At 42.5% G+C, this 19,507-nt stretch overlaps 1 protein-coding gene across 1 annotated transcript in view; it reads left to right on the top strand.

Annotated features, from left to right (window-relative positions):
• TCP11L2 (t-complex 11 like 2) overlaps window positions 1-14,375 on the top strand; it is a 35,110-nt gene extending 20,735 nt beyond the window's left edge. Inside the window, exons 7-10 of the mRNA XM_004589580.4 lie at window positions 5,466-5,653; window positions 5,858-6,039; window positions 9,362-9,534; window positions 13,324-14,375. Of these exons, the coding sequence (XP_004589637.1) occupies window positions 5,466-5,653; window positions 5,858-6,039; window positions 9,362-9,534; window positions 13,324-13,568 (788 nt within the window). The 3' untranslated portion in view covers window positions 13,569-14,375. The remainder of the gene's footprint in view (window positions 1-5,465; window positions 5,654-5,857; window positions 6,040-9,361; window positions 9,535-13,323) is intronic.
• Window positions 14,376-19,507: the final 5,132 nt, after the last annotated feature.

Genomic DNA, 19,507 nt, shown 5'->3' with positions numbered 1-19,507 from the left:
AACACAGCTTGGACTCTTGAGCAGATTCTTTAATATATCTTGAATTATGGTTTTGTTCATCTCAAATTATTTGCTTCTCTTCTTAAAACCTGGGGTTAGTGACCTGCACAAACCTGCATCTTTCACACTGACTTGTCTATTTCCAGAGTTTTAAGACAAGAGTAAATACAGCTGTGCGTGTAAGTTACTCTTGATTCTGGAGGAATCAGGAATCCGGATGGCAAAATGTGTATCAGCTGTTAATTATATCCTTGAGTCACCCTGCCAAAGTTAGCCCCTGTGCCCTAATACCAAAATAAGAGTCTCACAGTGTCCCACAGGACAGAGTATTTGGGTTTGGGGTGTGTGTGTGTGTGTGTGTGTGTGTGTGTGTGTGTGTACATAATATTTATGTAATGGTTACTGGAAAATTAACACAGAAAAATACTGTAATCTGGATTTCTCAATGGACTCTCAGAGCAAACAAGGAGACTACAGTGAGTCTGTGGAAAAATTGAACTGGAAAGTAACTCACAGGTTTTTCAAAATATACGTTCTCATGAACTTTTCAAAGACCCCCTTTTATTCCATTTTGCTTTAGGAAAAAATGTACTCAAGGGAGCCACCAGCATGTGGCACTGTAGGTTAAGCACAGTTTGTGATAGTGGCATCCCATGTCAGAGGGCTACTTCTGGCCCTGGCTACTCCCCTTCCAATGGTGCTGCTGTTAACCTGCCAGGGAAAGCAACAGAAGATGGCCTAAGTGCTTAGACCTCTGCAATCCACGTGGGAGACTCAGAGGGAGTTCTGGAAGCATGCGTTCTGTCTCTCTCCTTCTGTTACTCTTTCAAATATGTATGTAAGTTATACACACACAAGAAAAGCTTTAGGGAATAATTGAATATCTCTACTAAGCTTCAGTAATGTAATCACATTAGATCCAACAACTAAGTTGTCTGTGGACAGGCGCTCTTCCTGCTTTCCCAGTCATACGCAGTGTTGAGGACTAATATACTCACACAGATACTGGAGCCCTGCACCCGCTGATTGAATCAGATTCTCCAAGAGCTGAGCCCAGGAGTTTATTTATTAATTTTTTCACAGCTCCCCTGAAGTGGACAGGGATTGAAAACCCCTAAGCCACATTGTTGCTTTTGTTCATAACTAAATGGGCTTTAAAGTGTGTTAGTTGGGATTCAGTTCCCAATAGAAATGCTTATTACTGCCACAGCGTAGTTACAGCCACAGTGATTTCCACTTGCTCTCTGTTGGATGTCTTCTGAATAAAAGACTGCAAGTCTTTTTCATCTTTACAAACAGAAGTAACAAACCAAAAACATGAGGAACTGAGGAAGATCCGTGCTGTGACATATTGGTGAGGGTGCTTCCTTTGTGTGGTGAATAGAGTTACTAAAAAATGTGTAAGTGCCTAAGTGCTGGGTCTGAAGAACCTTGTCAGCCTACTTTCCTTTCAGTCCTTTATCTCCTTTTAAAAATCTACATCTATGAATCTCTTTGCTATTTCCACTTTGTAAATTCCACCAACTACTTAATATCGTAAGAACTGTAGTATAAAACGCAAGTTATTTCTCATGGGAAATGTTGGAACTTTGTGAGAGGTGAAGCCATGTGAACTCTGCCCTGAAGCAGACAGTCCCAGCAGAGAAATGCTGCAGCGCAAGGAGGGGCCTTCTGGAATAGCCTTCGGTCTGTCAGACTTCATCTGGTGCGTGGGGTAAGAGCCCTTTCACTCAAGACTGGGAAGAAACACTTGTGAGAAAAGTAAATAGTTCCTAATTGTCATCTAAGTTCTGTTTTGGGTGAGCTTGCCCCTTTTCCCAAGGGACACTGAGCCACGTCTGGAGACACTTGAAATTGTCCCCACCTGGCAAAACAGGAGGCTGGGAGGGGAGAGTGGGTGTGAAGTCTTACTGGCATCTAGTAGATAAAGGCTAGAGATGCTGTGAAATATTCTAGAATGAGCAGATCACTAACCCACAGCAGATTACCTGCTCAGAGTATACCACACTCAATCACTTCTGTCTGGGTGGCTTCAACAGTGACAGGAGAAGAAGGGAGATCCTGACCTTCAGACACCAAAATAAGTGGAGACAACTACCAACCACTGCCCCCTCCAAAGGTTGTGTGAGGAGCTGAATGATCTTCTAAAACTTACTGGCCAATGCCTAAGTGCCAGAAACAGTTTTGCAAGTTGTGCTTTTTTTGAATCCTTGCCTCAACTGCAGCAGGGGACTATTGTTATCCCCAGTTAAGCTGAAGGAGACATTAAGTAATATAAGTGCTCCAACGAATACAACTAATAAATAATGAGGGGCAGATTTCGGTTGAGGCTACCTGGTCAGAGGCCATGCTCTAGGTCACTTCCCTAGCCATTTACCCTGCAGAAGAGACCCTAGCACAAGTTCTTCGCTCCATGTTGAATGCTTTCTTATTGGGTTACCGTTCATTGAAATTCACTCACCTACATTGGAAATTTCACCTGCAGTCTGGTCTATTTTCTTCCCATGCTGTGTTGCTTCCCATGCTGTGTGGCAGCTGTATTGCTGCTGAGTTTTTCTGAACCATAGATATTCTCTTGTAAAAGGTATTCTAAGGAATAAGTATAGAACTTCTGGTAATGAGTTTTAGAAATGGGAACTCCCAGTGGTGCACTGACTGGGGAGCCACACAGTCAGGAACTTTGTAATCTAGGAAACACAGGCATCACTGAAAGTTAAATCATGTGACTTACAATTTAGTAAATTAAAACAAAGTTAAACCTCTGGGAGATCCTTTTTTTTCCTGTCAATTTCTGCTTCAACCTATACTTACCATACAACCAAGCCATTGTAATACTGAACCTTTATTGCCTAGAATGGAAGCTTAAATGTACACAGAAACCCCTACAGAGCAGCCATATGTATATCCCCAAATGTCTTTCAATAGATAAATAAACAAACTGTGATATCATTATACTTCTCAGCAAGAGAAAGAAACAAACTATTAGTACATATAACTTGGTAGAGACTTCATGTTGGTCTACTTTTTCTGCCATAAGAAAATATCATAGACTGGGTGGCTTAAAGTGCATCAGGGCCACTCGGAGTGCCTCATTCTCAGAACCTCATGTAACCCTCCTTATTTCCTGCCAACTGTCATCACAGAGGGATGGGGCTTCAGCATATAGGTTTTGGAGGGGAGGGCAACATAAACATTTAGCCCACAGCAGTTATATATTGTGAGCTTTTATTTATGTAACATTTTTGAAATAACAATTAGAATGATGAATGGTTGCCAGAGGTTAGGTTTTGGGTGAGATATGATTATTAGGAGTTAAATATGAGAGAGTTATTTAATGTTGATTAGTTCAGTGTCCTGATGGGTATATGAATCCACATATGAAATAAAATTTTATAAAACTATGCACACACATAACAAATGTGTATAAAACTAGTGAAGACATAAATAAGTTTATGTATAAGTTAATGATCTTGTAGTGACTCAGTTTCCCAGTTTTCACAGTGTTCTATGTTTATAGAAGATGTTGTTGGGAGAAACTGAGTAAAGGGCATAGAAGAACTCTGCTATTTTTTATAACTTGTTGAGTGTCAAACTGCTCCAAAACTAAAAAAAAAAAAAAAAAGTAAAGCCTTGTGATACATAACATCATTAATTTTACAAACATTTTTCTAGGCATGTATATGAAACTGTAGAAGACAAAATAACTCATTAAGTTAGTTAGAAAGAGTTGAATAATAGTACAAAAGACTGGAAAGGGAAATGAGGAAACATTCAGGGTAGTGGAGATAGCCTGTGTTTGTTTTGAGTGGTGTTTGTACAGGTGTTTGGTTGGTCAAAACTGACCAAATTGGACATTCCAAAGCTAAGCATTTTGTTGTATGAAAGTATTGTTTGTATATAATGCATGTTTTATGCATTATAAAAATAAGTATACTGAGAGTGATAATCATGAAAAAGCAAAGATATATGAATACTAAAAACACATCACATCCACATGATTTTACCATAGTCAGTTGTCTTGAGGCTCTTCACACCTGTTGTACCTGGGTGAAGGAAATGCTGGGTACTGGTGTGCTAATTGGACATCTCTACCCAACCTCACATCCAGTGGTAGTTCTTCCACTCACTCATTCTACTGATGAAGACTCAGAATCTCAGAGAGAAATGAGGGCTAAAAATACAGATTTGGAAACCACTTATTTTGGGGTATGAATGGAAACAGAAACCACAGAAATGAGAAAGGTGGTGCACTGAGACTAAAGAGTAGCCAACATGAACTGGGTAGGGTTCTTGGTGATAGTAATGCTTAGAGAGCAGGCAGTTGAAGAAGAATACAGATGTGAGATGTAGAGGGACTGCTAGAGGAATCTGGAAGAGGGCAGAGAAGAAAGAATTTCAGAGGGACAGTGCTAATCAGAGAAATTGATTTTTTGTAGTGAAAGGAAGGACTTTAACATGTTTGTCTTTACATCTGGAAAGTTAGTAGTGGCCTTGGAAATACCGTAGAAAGGAAAAGATAGATTAGAGGTTCCCTGTCACCGATATCCTATGTCTTTCTCAGAAAATGGCACAACCATTTATTGATCTGTCCAGGGTGGATACTTGGGAGTCACGCTAGATTCCTTCTTTCCTTCTTCCTACATTTGGGAGAGTCACCAAGACCTGTGAGTGTTCCCTATAAGTGTTCTCCACTTCCCCTTTACCCCTCACTTTTCTGAATCTCTGCAATAACCTGCTCCCCTTCTGTGATGCATTTTTCCTTTTGCAAATGACCTTTATAACATGCTCAATGGATTGTGTCACATTCATGTTGAAAACAGAAGCAGAGATTCTTATTCCTTTACTTAGTGTTTGTAACTCAGAGTCTGTGAATCTGAAAAGAGAGAATAAAAGTGGTCAGTGGGCATTGCATATGAGCATGGACATACATCTTGGAAGAGGCATAGCTCTAATCAGATAATCAGAAGAGCCCATGACCCAAGAATGTTTAATAACAATGCTTGTAAATGCCATCTCTGCATAAAACTCAAGATCATTTGTGAGTTGCTTCTGATTACCTCGTTCTTTATGGGCCAGCAGTCTAGGTTTGCTTGCCGCATTGAAAATATGCCATTCACCCTAGATTCCAGGTCTTTAGGCAGGCTGCTCTTCTGAATGCCAGCCCTTTCTTCCAGCTGCCTTTTCCCTTCAAGTGGCACTTACAGAATTCTTCCTCTTAGACCTTCTCATGGACAACCTCTGTTCTCTCCGCTTTCATTGAGCCTTTTAGCATTCATTGTATTCCAGCTCTTTTTCTTTGTATGAACTGCCAACTTTTGGCAGGAACTGGGGAGGAGGGTGGATGGGTTGGCTATGCATTTTCATCCATACTCTGCACCTAACATAGCATCTGCCAGGTAGAATACACAAGTGAAGGGAGGCACCAGCTATAGCTCAATAATGTGGACTTCCCCCCGCCCCTCCAGGTGCTCTCGATGAAACTACAAAATGGATAGAAGAATCTGTCAATGAAGAGCTGCTTTCTCTTTCTGAGACTGCTTTAACTCCTGGGGCAGAAAGTAGCTCCAAGCCAAGCCTGAGTCCTACACTGGTGCTAAACAATAGTTACTTGAAGCTGTTTCAGTGGGATTACCAGAAAAAAGAATTACCAGAGGTACGTGAATGTTTTTGCCTCCCCCAGATTTTCCACTGTTTAACTTCTAACTTGGAATGCAACAAACCAGTCTGTGTTACATGTATTTTCATGATTTTACTGAAAACCAATCAAAGGGGGAGTTTGTATATGGCATTGCTTCTTTTGCATTTTCATGGTATTGAGTTTCCCTTTTTATTTTTACATTTTAAATAAATATGCTAGACACTTGTGACAGATGGAGCACGTCTTCAGGAACTGACAGAAAAGCTGAATCAATTGAAAATTATTGCCTGCCTTTCCCTAATTACGAACAACATGGTGGGTGCTGTTACAGAAGGCGTGCCTGAACTTGCAAACAGGTTAAAAAGGATTTCAGCTGTTCTCCTTGAAGGCATGAACAAAGAGTAAGTTCCAAATGTTTCTATGTGCTCCCTTCTGTGCTAAGGTTCTGCGTGTGTCTCAGAGAATGGGAATGGCCTTGGGTATCTGATTCGGGAGCAAGCTTTAGGGAAGCTGATCTATCTTACACCACCTTTTTCTAGAATTTTCTTTGAATATCTCTGAAAGCTTACATGTTCTCTGATAGGAAGGTGTTTTCCATAACAAGTGCCAGGATGAGTGCAGTATATCCACTTGGGATGAGTATGTACCAGAGCTTGTCTTCAGCAATGCTGTGGAAAAACAAGTGCCCTACCAGAGAGTGTTTTCAGGTCTTGGGGCTCATGACTGCCACCTCTGCAGTGGCATGTTTGCTGGCCTCCCTGATGGACCTTGCTATGGAGTCTTTGAAAGCAGTGACAGTTCTGTCTTGCAGAGACATCACACAAGTCCAGTGGAAGTTTTGTTTTTGATAAATCCATCTCCTGCATCAAACCTTCATTGAATGCTAGCATCCAGTTTAGCTTTTGCATTTAGTTCATCCTGTTGGAAATCCTCAGGTGGGAATCTGTCCAGTCTTGGTCAACAGCCACATGTTTCTACAGGTCTTGTGTGGGAGAGCTCCTCTTTCATGTGTTTGAAGACTGTCTGTTCCCTTTATTCCTGCTTTTGAAGGATAATGTGTCTGACTTCCCATCCTCCCACCTTCATTTAGTGCATGTATTATTTATTAAGAATCCTGTAATATTAAGAGCCCAAGTGATTACAGAATGCAAACTTCTCCTTTTTAGCTGATACTCAAAGAATAGAGTAGAGTAGAGTAGAGTAGAATGGAATGGAATAGAAGAGAAGAAATAATAGAACATGCTTTGGGCTGCACTGCTAGAAAAGGGCAATTCAAGGCCTGAGCCCCCCACCCCAGGTCTGACTATCTCAAGGTCCTGCCCGTTTTACTGATACTAGTGCCAACTGGCCAGGTGACAGATGCTGCTGTTTCTTCTGTTCGTCCTCCTCCTCCTCCACCTCTGCCTCCTTGTTTCATTCCTCTTAGTCCTCCTCCTTCTTCTGGATTTGTTTTACTTGAAAGTCAGAGTTACAGAAAGTAGAGACAGAGAAAGATCTTCCATCTGCTAGATTACTTCCCAAGTGGACACAATACCCAGAGCTTGAGCCAGTGTGAAGCCAGGAGCCAGGCGCCTCTCCTGGGTCTCCCATGAGGGTACAGGGTCCCATCCTCCACTGTTTCCCAAGTCATAAGCAGAGAGCTGGATGGAAAGTGGAGCATCCGGGACACAAACCAACACCTATATGGGATGCCAGTGCCTCAGGTGGAGGATTAGCTTGTTACCTCACTGCCAGCCTCCAGGTTTCTTTATTTTATATTCTAGGACTCAAGTTTTTTGACAAAAATAAACGTTTGCTTTTCAGTTGATCTGATCTTAGCATTCCCCGATAGTGGGTAACCATTATTGTCCATAAGTCTTTATCTATTAAGCCTGTAGACAATACTCAGTGCTACTTATGTATTAATATAAAGCCTATAGAAGATAGCTACTATGAGGGCAGGCCTTTGGGTCAGCCCTACCTACCAGGTTTAAATACAAGCTCTGCTATTGGCTTGTTACATTTGCTGTAATATATTCCTGAATCACTCTGAGCAACATTTCCTTGCTTGTAAAAAATAACTTTTCCTACCTTGGCAGTGTGAGATTTGTGTAAAGCACTTACTACAGGTGTCTGGGACACCATATGTACTTGATGAATATTAGCTGTTAATGGCTGTTGTATCATTAAGTCATCCTTTTTATAGCTGTATCTGATTGCTTATCTGGCTCCTTTATTTTTTTCTGTCTAATTTTATACTCTGTGTGAGGAACTAGAGTCCGTTCTTAGATATCCTCATTATGGTTGGGGTAAGCCTTCCTACTGTAAAAAAGCAAATGACCCCAAACAGTCAGCCCAGCTCTCACTGAGATTTGATTTGATGATACATCTTAAAAACTAGCAAAAATTTTTTTTGCATTTTCCACTATCAAGCCTTGACCTCAACTAAAAAGTTAATATTTCTTTAGCCTAAGGATACACTAGTTAAAAGCAGGAGAAAGTTAGGGCCATGCCTTGCAGTGGGTAAAAAGTCAGGGGGTAACTGTTGCCCCTAACAGTCTATTCTTGGGGATTCTGGAGCTCCAGAGGGAGGCCCAGTGTGGGTGTGTAATGAATTCCAGTCAGGTTTTAATTGTTTCACTATTAATGATCATGTTAATCAAAAGCATTTTGTCTTTTCTTCTCATTAAACATTTGCTGCAGGCTAGCACAGGCATACAACAAGTTCAGTGGGAGAACTAGGATTTGAACCCAGGTCCCCATGACTGCATGGTTTCTATTCTCACTCATTCTAGTACATTACCTTTGCCATCGAATCATTGGGCCCTTTTCTCATCCTTTCATTCCCATCTTCACAGCGTTATCTTACAGATGTTTTCTGACTAGTGAGACACAATTTTTAATTCTCATTCCCTAATAAGTGGATCCAGCAGCTGCCCTAAAGACTGCTTTTTCCATATCGTTTATCTAACCTGCTGCTTAGGTGCTCTTCATCATTTCCTACTTGATATATATTTGGGATTATTAATCAGTTATTTGGAATTAACTAGAGGAAGGTGCTTATTGCCTCTGATCAGGATCAATCACAAGTTTTAGATAATTTGATCTCTGAACATCGTTGTTGTTTTTGATTGGTGTTATAGATCTACTTTTCAAACATAGACAAATGAATTGATTCCACTTTCATTTTCCAGGCACTTTAAAAATTAAATAAATGACTGAGTCCACCCAGGCAAAGGGTTTGTTTTAAGAAATAACCTGGTGTTGGGCTCGGCAGTGTGGCCTAGTGGCTAAGGTACTCGCCTTGCTCCCATATGGCCGCTGGTTCTAATCCCGGCAGCTCCACTTCCTCTCTATCTCTCCTCCTCTCAGTATATCTGACTTTGTAATGAAAATAAAATAAATCTTTAAAAAAAAAAAAAAAGAAATAACTTGGTGTTTTCTGCTCCTTTCTGATAGCCTGGCTGTCAGGGCTGCAGATTTATTTTTAAAGACCACATTTTCCTACTTCTGCTTTCCTGTTTCAGCACTACTTAAACCATTGAGTGATTTTGAATATTGCAAAACCTGCTCTATATGAAAGCTGGTGATTGGGAGGAGTGACTGTTTTCTAAGTTTATCCTGATGAGGCAACTGTTGTCAGCATAATAGAAAAATGGTGGATATCCGAACCAGGTTAGTGTATTTTAAAAAATCTTTTGAAGAAAAACTTTCCCTGATTGGGTTTTATTTTATGTGTTATAGGACCTTTAACATGAAAGAAACCCTGAACTCAGTCGGCGTTCAGACTTGTGTTGAGGTTAACAAGAGCCTGACGGACAGAGGGCTACCCGCTCTAAATGCCGAGGTTCAAGCTAATCTCGTAGGTCAGTTTTCAAGCATTGAGGAGCAGGATCATCCTATTCGGACCTTGATTGGTGAGTCTTCATTAATTTATTGTTCTTTACTGCAATTCTAATTCTCTTTAGCTGACAGATTTTAACTAATGTCTGTCAAATTTTAGTCGAAAACATTTTGCTTGTTTTCAGAAGATAAACATAAACCAATGCGAACATTTGGAAAGGTTTGGAACTCACTGCTTCTTCTGTATGTGCATGTAGATGGGGCATGGATGATTCTAGACTTTCTTTCTTAACTGTGCAGCCGATGGATTTTATGAAGAAAATAACCTAAGGCTGCCAGTCATCCGTGTGCCGGTTCCCTGCAGCCGGCAGTGTGCTCCCGGAACGTGCATTGCAGTTCCTTCTCTGGGCACTCTGGAGGGCACCCTTCCTTGGTCAGCTTAAAGAGAAAAAGAGTGAAAGATCTGGATCAGGAGGAATCCTCTTTAGCTAAAAGTGGCTATCTCAGTGTTAAGCTGTGTTGGTGAATTGGAAAAATGGAGAATGTATCAGTTAGGACTTTTTCTGTTCCCTCTGAGAAAAGCTCAAAACCTCTAAACTAGAAGCAAAATGGGCATTTCTTTCCTCATGTCACTGAAAAGACCAGGAGTAGGCTCGGCTGCTGGTTCCACTCACTCGGAGCTGGACGTGTGTCAGTGGTTTGCCCACCTCCATCTCTTGGCACAGCCTTCCTCTGCACTGGCTGTCTGCACAGACTCTTCTCGCTAGAGTAAGGTGGCTGCAGATCCAGCCTGTGGCTTTCCAAGGTTAAATGAAGCAAAGTACAGGAAATCTACCTCCCTGTTGGCTCAACGGTAGCCTCATATTGAGTCTCATTAGCCTGGCTATTGGTCATGGCCCATAACCCTTCATGGTAGCCAGGGGGAAGGAGCTTAAGCCTCAGACATGTGTTCACATCCTGGAGCCAGGGTAGAGTTCACTTTCCCTGTGACACTTGGTGAGAGGAGGAAAGAAATCGTCCCCCCCACCCCCCGCCAAGGACAGTGAGGACCTTATGGCTGTAAGAAGTGGCACAGGCTGCTGGTATGTGGCATACAGCAAGTGTCTACTGCAGAGGCTGGGGAGGAAGTCTGGAAGGCTAATAGAACTGGTATACACTAACACCCCAGGACTGACCATTAGTTTTGGAAGTACAACCTTGCTGCAAAGATGCAGATCTATTTTATTTCTTTGTGGCTCTCGAAATGGTTTTTCCTCATCCTTGTCCCTGGGACATGGAAAGTTGGGAGTACTTTCCTAGATTTTTTGAGTGTCTCCAGAACTCTCACACAGCCTCCCAGCCTGGAGGAGTGTGGCTGATGTTCAGCACTTGTGATCTGCTGTGCAGGAGAGGCTGCTGCAGAGTGGGGACAGTTGCTAGCGTTAGCAAACAAAGTCACCTCAGCCAGGCGTGATGGGCGCTTAGCTGCATGTGTTCCTGTGCTGACCTGGGCCTGCCTTCATAGCAGATGGTCTCCAGCTGAGCCCTTACTACCTGGGGTTCCTAGGAGGCAGGCAGGTGGAGCCAGGGACTCAGATGCTGCACAACAGTCTGCTGGATGTCCACGAGTGTGCAGGGCTCAGGAGGGCAGACTGCATGTTTGCTCCTGGGCTGTCCTGTCTCCATACAGTGCTGAAAGCTCATGAATGGCAGTCAGTGTTGTGGGTGAATGCCTAGGGGTGGTGACGAGGTTAAATAGATCACTGAAGGACACATAACTAGCTGCGGGCAGCACTGGGTTCTTCCCCAGCCTGGCTGACGCCAGCGCCCGCATTCCTAACTGCTCTGACCCGAGGGTTCAATCAGTGGGAGCTCTGCTGATGGTTGGCAGGGTGGCTGAGAATGTCAGAGTGGGCTCTGTGCTCATGCTCTAGAGAAAGGAGACACTTGGCAGTGTCAGAAGGGAAAGGGACGCTGAGAGCCAGAGATGCCCCACCCAGAGGTGGCCTCTTACAGTGCGCCAAAGCAACTTTTGTCCACCCAACTTTCCCCAGCCTTTTTCCCTAACCTTTTGAAAATCGAAAGCTTTTTGTTTTCTTTTATTTTTTGTCTCATTGAAAGTACTGTTGTCCTAGAAACTCCAGCAACTTCATTCTCGCATTCAACTCTGGGAGCCAGACACACCTTTGATGTGATTCTGTCTGCTCCTAAATGGACAAATGCTCCTGTCACTTTAGTTTTGTCTTGAAAACTGATTAAGCTGTAGAGCAGACAGAACCACTTGTTTTGCATACTAACAGATTTGGGTCTTTTGTTTTACGATTTGTTCATTTTATCTGAAAGGAAGATTCTCAGAGAGAAGGAGAGACAAAGAGAGGAGACCCTCCATGTGCCGGTTCACTCCCCAAATGGCCACAACAGCTGGAGCAGAACCGATACAAAGCAAGGAATGAGGAGCTTTCTCTGGGTCTCCCACATGAGTGTAGGGGCCAAGGCTTTGGGCCTCCTCTGTGGCTTCCCAGGCCACAAGCAAGGAGCTGGATGGGAAGTGGAGCAGCCGATACTAGAACTGGCGCCCATATGGGATACTGGTACTACAGGAGAGTATTAGCCTATTGAGCCACTGCAACAGCCCCTACTGTTTTGTTTTGTTTTTTTTACGTAATTTATGCAGATGTGTAGAAAACTAATAAAATAATTTATTGATGATCTTGCAATGTGCTGAGTTTGATTCTTTTTTAGACTGGCTTCAGCACTGTGCAATTTAAAAATAAGTGACTTCAGCAATTTAAAATCACATAAGTCTTAAATTGTACAAACTAAGATTCATCCATGGGGTCAGCATTGTGGCATAATGGGTAAATCCTCCACCTATGACATTAGTATCCCATGGGGTGCCTGTTTGAGTCCTGGCTGCTCCACTTCCCATCCAGCCCCCAGCTGATGTGCCTGGGAAAGCAGTGGAAGCTGGCCCAAGTGCAGGCCCCTGCACCCACTTGAGAGGCTTGTGTGAGGCTCCTGGCTCCTGGCTTTGGCTTGGCTCAGCACTGGCCATTGCAGCCACTAAGAAAGTGAACCAGTGGACAGGAGATCTATTGCTCTCTTTCCTTCTCCCTCTCTCTGTAGCTCTTTCAAATACGTTTTCTAAAAACAAGATTTTATTCATTTGAAAAGCTGAACTACATTTATAGAGATATTCCATCTGCTGGTTCAATCCCAGATGGCCACGACTGGACCTGGAAGAAGCTAGGGGCTTCACCTGTGCCTCACATAGCAGCAGGGACCCAAACACTAGCATGATTGTCCTTTGCTTTTGCCAAGCAGGGAGTAGCCACAGCACGACCCAGTGCCCGTGTTGCATGCTGTGTTGCAGGTGGCAGCTTTACCCACCTCAGCACATCAGCTTTCTTTGCCAGCCATCTGGGTGGAGAGTGTTTGGATCATCTATATTCAGTTAAAAGAGAAATTTGGTATTTGGGTAACTCTTACTTTTCTTCCTATGAAGTAATTAGAGCTAATGAAGCACTTGAAAGAGACCCCTGGGATGTAAGAAGGGCTGGACCCGTGTACGTTATCCGGGATTTTCCTCTCCTGCTCAGAGCAGGTGTGACTTGTGCCTCTTGAGCCTAGGCCTCTATGGAACTGACATGTTGGTATGTCCGCTGCACTCACGGGTCATAGCATGAGCTCGATCCAAAGGATGGGGAAAAGGACTGCACTCTTGATGGCAGGACTCGAATACCACCTTGTAAAAAGTTCGGGTACACAAAGGGTGAAGACTTAACATTATTGTTGTTAACCCATTATAAGTATTTCTTCTTATTTTACAAATTATGTACTTTAATAATGGTACAGAGTCAAAATATCTTTTTCTCCACCTCCAGACAAACGAATCCAACAATATATGAAAAGCCTGCTTTGTCTTCCAAGCCCTCAAAAATGTCTGCCTCCTATGCCAGGAGGCCTTGCTGTCATTCAGCAGGAGCTAGAAGCACTGGGCTCTCAATATGCAAGCATTGTGAATCTCAACAAGCAAGTGTACGGACCATTTTATGCAAATATATTTCGAAAGCTGCTCTTCAGCGAGGAAGCCGAGGGGAAGGGCCTTGCCTCACCTCCCTCCAGCTAATGTGGAACTGGCATTGGATGAGAAGAGATTGGCAAACCAGCACTTTGGTACCCAGTCCCTTTCCATCAATGGCATTATGGATGTGGCACATTCCCAGTGCCATCTGGGCTGTAATTCAGTAACAGCAGCATTACAGAAGACATGCGCATCACATGGGACCCTATTTGTGCATTATTTTTATGTTTAAAACAGATTTTTTTAAGGACAGAAAGAAATTTGTAATGAATTGTATTATCTATGTAAGACTTCTGTCTTCTTAAGCACTTAGATTTGGCTTATTCTTTCAGCTCATTAAGAGTTGTTTGCTCCATTAGTCATTCTTAAATCTAATGATTTTTAATTCGGGCACAACTTCTTGAAAGTTGTGAGAATAACCAAGGGAACTATTGTTCTGAATAAATGATGGACAATTACATTCTATTCTTGTGTATTAGAAACTTACACAGTAAGTCCTAAAATTGCACAAAAGTACCAAATCATATTTTGTGATACCAGTTGTCAGTATTTATTTAGAATTTGAATTTATTAAGTACATTTTAATGCTGTATACAGATCCTAGGGGAAACTTCCCTTGCTAAATTTGTAGAAATTTGTTTCTTCTTATAAATCCATCTGCTGTCTGAGAGAAATGAGTTTTGCACAGATCTCTTTGTGAATGTCCTTGAATTTCTCAGGCCATTGATAGGATTTCAATATTTTCTATGTAAGGCAGAACTGGTTGGAATTGATTTACCTATAAGAAGATAAAAGGAAGCTAACAATAAAATAGGAGCCTATTCTCTTACGAAGTTCACATCTAAAAAATTGTATTTTTTTAACCATATATAACTTTGTTAGCAAACTAGGACCAAGATGCTGTTCTCAGTGTCATTGTCATTACCAGCAGGCTTCAGCATTCAGTCAGAGCCTGAGTGCTAAGCTCACTGGGCTTCTACAGAAACCTGCTTGATCTGGAGTGCTGAGGGAAGTGCTGCAACTTGGGGATATTCTTTTGGATTGATTTTTTTTTCACTAAGAACTCACTGAATCTTAGTGACTTGGTAGGGAAAAATACACAGGAAATAAAAAGGAATATTTCTTTTTTCCCCCAGCTTCCATTTCCTCAGCACAACCTCACCCCTTGGCGTGTTGCTTCATTACTTTATGAAGTTTAGGAAACAGTTGTGGGAATGAATTAGCCACAGCCTTCGCATTTTGGGGGAATGTGTCAAAATTTTAAGAAATTTTATTATTCACAATTCCCAAATGCGGCAGTCCTTTTATCCGTGTGATTAGCTGTGTGTCCATGAAATCCCACTGAAGAACACAGCATTGGTCTTACCCATAGTTTTTCCCTATGCTTACAAACCCTAAGGTGCTGAAAACTTGTACTGTCATTTTCTCTTGGAGCTCAAGTAGTTTAGAACTGTGCTCAGCTTGGGCTGTGGGCGGCAGGGAGGGTCTGGCAGTGCGAAGAGAATATTGATGCAGTGTAAGTGGTTGCTTTCTGAGGTGAGCTGTGTTCTTAACACATGGTGTGCTTTTTATCGTCAGCCTGCAATCTAGCCGATACTCTTTTATATACTTGATTATACTGCAGTTGCCTGCAGGGAAACCATGTGCAAACATTTTTAAAAATACGTTTAAAATGAAGGGCATTCTGCTTTTTTTTTTTTTTCCTTTTTAAGTGGCAAAGTCAAATCTCAATGTCTCAAGTCTGGATTTAAGCAACTACATTTATTATCACTTTTTAATCATATCCTTTAGCATGTTGTTTATTTAGTTTTTACTTAAATATTTACCTGTACTTTTGAGGTTTTCCTAACATGGTCATGTTTTGTAATGTAAGTTTTATTAAACACCATACACATATATTTCATTCTTCTGCTAAAATATATATTGTGTGCATTCATCTAAATTTTAAAATATTAAAAATTATTTCAAGATAACCAGTGTCTCTGTCTTTCAAGCCACTTTTGGGTATTTTTGGGTATCTCTGTGCTAGAGTGTTGGATGGCCAGGTGTTTTTACACACACACACAGAGGACTTCTGCCTACTAGTTCACATCTCAAATTCCCACAGCACCTGGGACTTGGAAAGGGCCAAAATTGGAATTCACATGTGCAGCCAGAACCCAGTTACTTGAACCATCACCACTGCCTCCCAGGGTCCACATGAAGCAGAAAGCTACTCAGGAGGTAAACCTGGGGGCTGAACCCAGGTACTCCAATGCAGAGTGTGTTTATCTAAAGCACTAAACACCTACTCCCGACTAGCCTTTTTTTTTTTAAAGACTCATTTATTTTTTTATTTGAGAGGCAGAGGTACAGAGATTTGGGGGTGGAAGGTCAGGGAGAGAGAGAGATTTTCCATTCCTGGTTCATTTCCCAAATGGCTGTAATGGCGAAAGCTGGGTTGGTCCAAGCCATGAGCTTCTTCCAGGTCTCCCACGTGACTAGAGGTGCCTAGGCCTTGGGCCATCCTCCACTGCTTTCCCAGATCATAAGCAGGGAGATGGGCTGGATATGGAGCAGCCGGGACTGGGACCAGGGCCCAAATGGGATGCCAATGCCACAGAGGTTTATTCTGATACGTCACTGCACTGATCCTCTGGCCAGTCTTTATTGTTTTCAAATAAATCTTGCACTGTTTAGCAGGTCCTTCCAGACATTAAGACATTTGATCAGTCAATACGACAGATGGGACATCTGCCATGCCAGGTGTCCTAGGTGTTGTGATACATAGATGGTTAGATAGATCTTATTCTCAAATAATTGAGTAAGAAGATCAAACTTAGGAATAGTTTGGATATCATAAAGATTATAAAATAAATGTGCATGGTGCTAGAGAAAAATATCCTCAAACTTGTATTTCATGGAGAAGATAATTCTTGGGTTCAGACATGAGGGATTTATAGGAATTTGTCAAGAGGCCAAGAAAAGGAAAAATACAACAGGTCAAGTGCATAGGAAATAGAGTATTGTAGATAAATGTAAGTCCTGGTACCAGCTTAAGGTAGAAGAGTGAAATGAGGACAGCTGAAGCAAGAGATGGAAAAAGATGTTTTTGGGAGGGAGAAAGAGACATTAAATACTTTGCGTCAGGAGCAGATCAGAAACAAAGGAATGCATGGAGAAGACTGTGTTGGCAAAGAACACTTGTGTGGTGTAAGGAATGCCCGTGAATGTTTGTGGACATACGTGCTTCCACATGAACACCTGATACAAGCAATAGAAATGGACCCTGGTTAACTGAAACAGAAGAGGAGTTCATTGAATGGTGTGAAGCACCTCTCAGAATCTATTTAGAGGAAACTGGCTCTGGAAAAGGAGTTGGAATCAAGACAGGGCCAGGTGCGGGAATCCAGCCATGCTGGGCTCAGTGTTGGGCTTCACAGGTGCATTAAAACAAACAAACAAACAAATAACTGTCTTTGCTGCACTGCTTCATTTGCTTAAGATTTATAGTCCTAGATACCAAGTTCCCAATGAGTCTGGATCAGGGGCCTCAGGTTTAATACGCAAGGGCTAGAATTAGAGAAGTGATTGACCCTAATGCTCCTGTGGTCCCATCCAAGTCATCCAATTAGGAGCTTCTCCCAGGTAGGGAGAGTATCCTGAGGAATGAAAAGAAATGCACAGGTAGCTTAGTATTAGTATTAGCATCCACACTAGCTGTTCAGTATTCCTGAGGCATGTGCAAGACCGCTTGCAACAGCAGGGCTTCTGAGAACCGCACAAGGATTTCAGGACCAGCACTGTTGATAGAGTCAACCTTCCTCAGAATGGGACGTAAACTGCTCCCACATCGCAGCGGCCTCGGGAGAATCTCACTTCTCCAATGAGTTCAAAGCAGGAGGAAGGCTGGAGTCTGTGGTGGTGCTGGGGCTGCTGGTTTGGGAGCCATGGTTACTCCACTCCAGCATCCAGGGCCCCAGCTTCCTTCCATTTCATGAGCGAGCTTTCCTCTAGAGCTGCTGAGTTCTCTCCACTCATTGAGCAGAGAGCAAAGAAAAGGATCGCTCACTTTTTTTTTTTAATTGAAAAGTCAGATATACAGAGAGTAGGAGAGACAGAGAGGAAGATCTTCCATCCGATGATTCACTCCCCAAGTGAGTGCTACGGCCGGTGCTGCACCAATCCGAAGTCAGGAACCTGGAACCTCTTCCGGGTCTCCCACGTGGGTGCAGGGTCCCAAGGCTTTGGGCCATCCTCGACTGCTTTCCCAGACCACAAGCAGGGAGCTGGATGGGATTAGAACCGGCACCCATATGGGATCCCGGCGCATGCAAGGCGAGGACTTTAACCACTACGCTCTTGCACCCGGCCCGGATCACCCACTTCTACTCAGTGTTCCAGAGGCCAGAGTGCAATGGTATTGCTCACCTACCTGCAAGGGTTGTTGGAACACGTGTCCAGGAGGAAGAAACTGGTGTGGATATTGGTAAGCATTAGCAGGCTCTACCTCAGACTCCTTTAGCTTCCTTGAGCAAGCCCCAGTGAGCATCTTTCTTACAAATAAGTTTAAAATCTTGGATCTTTTCTGATCTTTCACTGATAACTCCACAGGGCACTGTTGACACGATTTTAAAATCATATTCAGAATGACCCATAAAATACTCTTTAGTTCTTTAGCGTGGGGAATGCCACTGTTTTTGCAACTGTTTTACTGCCTGTGGCTTTCTGTCCCTGGGAATGTCAACCTCCAAAAGCTTGCCATTCATGGTTTGGTAAAAGTGCAAGGCAGGAAGTAGAATCCGCGGCTACTACTTAGCAGCTGTTTGAACTCAGTCTTTCCATCTCAGGCCTCAGCTTTCTCCTCTAGCCACACACCCTGATCCTACCTGCCTCACAGGTAGATTCTCAGGACCAGATGTGCCATATTACATCTAGAATGCATCATGATAGCTGTAACTGATGAGTCCCGAACCTCTTTTCAAGCTGCAAGAGGTTTTTAGTATTTTGAGATGCAATGATTAAGTGCTTAAGCACGTAAGAACAAAAATTGTCATATCCCATCAGCACAACGGCTTATTAAACCCGATATCGTCATTGGCAAAGAAACCCCAGGGGGCGTGTGTGACTGCAGTTATTGTCCTTGAAGGCAACTTCAAAGGCGGGTGGCAACATCCAACATGTTCCAATCTCAGTTAGTAATTATGGCTTTATCCTCCGTGATTAAGTCTTTCACAAATGGATTTGTATTATCGATTTGTGCCCTCTTATCCTTTATTTTCAAAATGAAGCTTATCTTTTTATTTTAAGATGACTGTGTGACGCGCTTTCGAATTGAAGGGAAAGAACATGGGATTTGTTACAAAGTGAGAAAAAAAAATCCTGAAATCCATGAATTTGTCTCAGAGGTTGCATTTTATCCTGAATATTTATATCTTTCAGCAGATAAAACGTACCAAGCACTTATCCTATGGCAAGGGCTAGCCTAGGCCCTTTATGTATAACTCCTCTCCTGTACCTCTACAACACGCTGTCAGCTCTGTTATTATTTCTAAGCATGCAAACTAAAATTTAATGATGCTAAGGTACCCCTCCAAGGTCACAGAGCTATTAAGTGTATGGGAACCCAAGGGAGTCTCCATATGGTCTCCTTAGGCCATCGAATCAGAAGCAGCTCTCGCTGCTGTACCGCTACGGGTTGCTGACTCTGCGCTTGATTTTCAGCTTCTGCTGCCCTCCCGATGGGTGTGTGTTCACGTCAAATGTTCCAAGGGAGAAACTGTGATGGAGTTTGTTACTAGCCAGTGTGGACATGCATTTTAAAATAAGTTTGGTGCAGAAATATTTGAAATCCATGCATAGGAGAGATCTTTGAAAAGTTCATAAGAATGCATATCGTGGAAAAAAATGCCTAGTATCTCAAAGCTGTCTTTTGCACCAAAACACATCTCTTATGTTGGTTTTTTTCCTTAGTGTTTTTTCTGTGACTCATAGAAGACCCACAT

Source organism: Ochotona princeps, chromosome 15, assembly GCF_030435755.1.
Source record: "Ochotona princeps isolate mOchPri1 chromosome 15, mOchPri1.hap1, whole genome shotgun sequence".
NCBI classification, from domain to species: domain Eukaryota; kingdom Metazoa; phylum Chordata; class Mammalia; order Lagomorpha; family Ochotonidae; genus Ochotona; species Ochotona princeps.
This window is presented reverse-complemented; position numbering and strand designations above follow the sequence as displayed.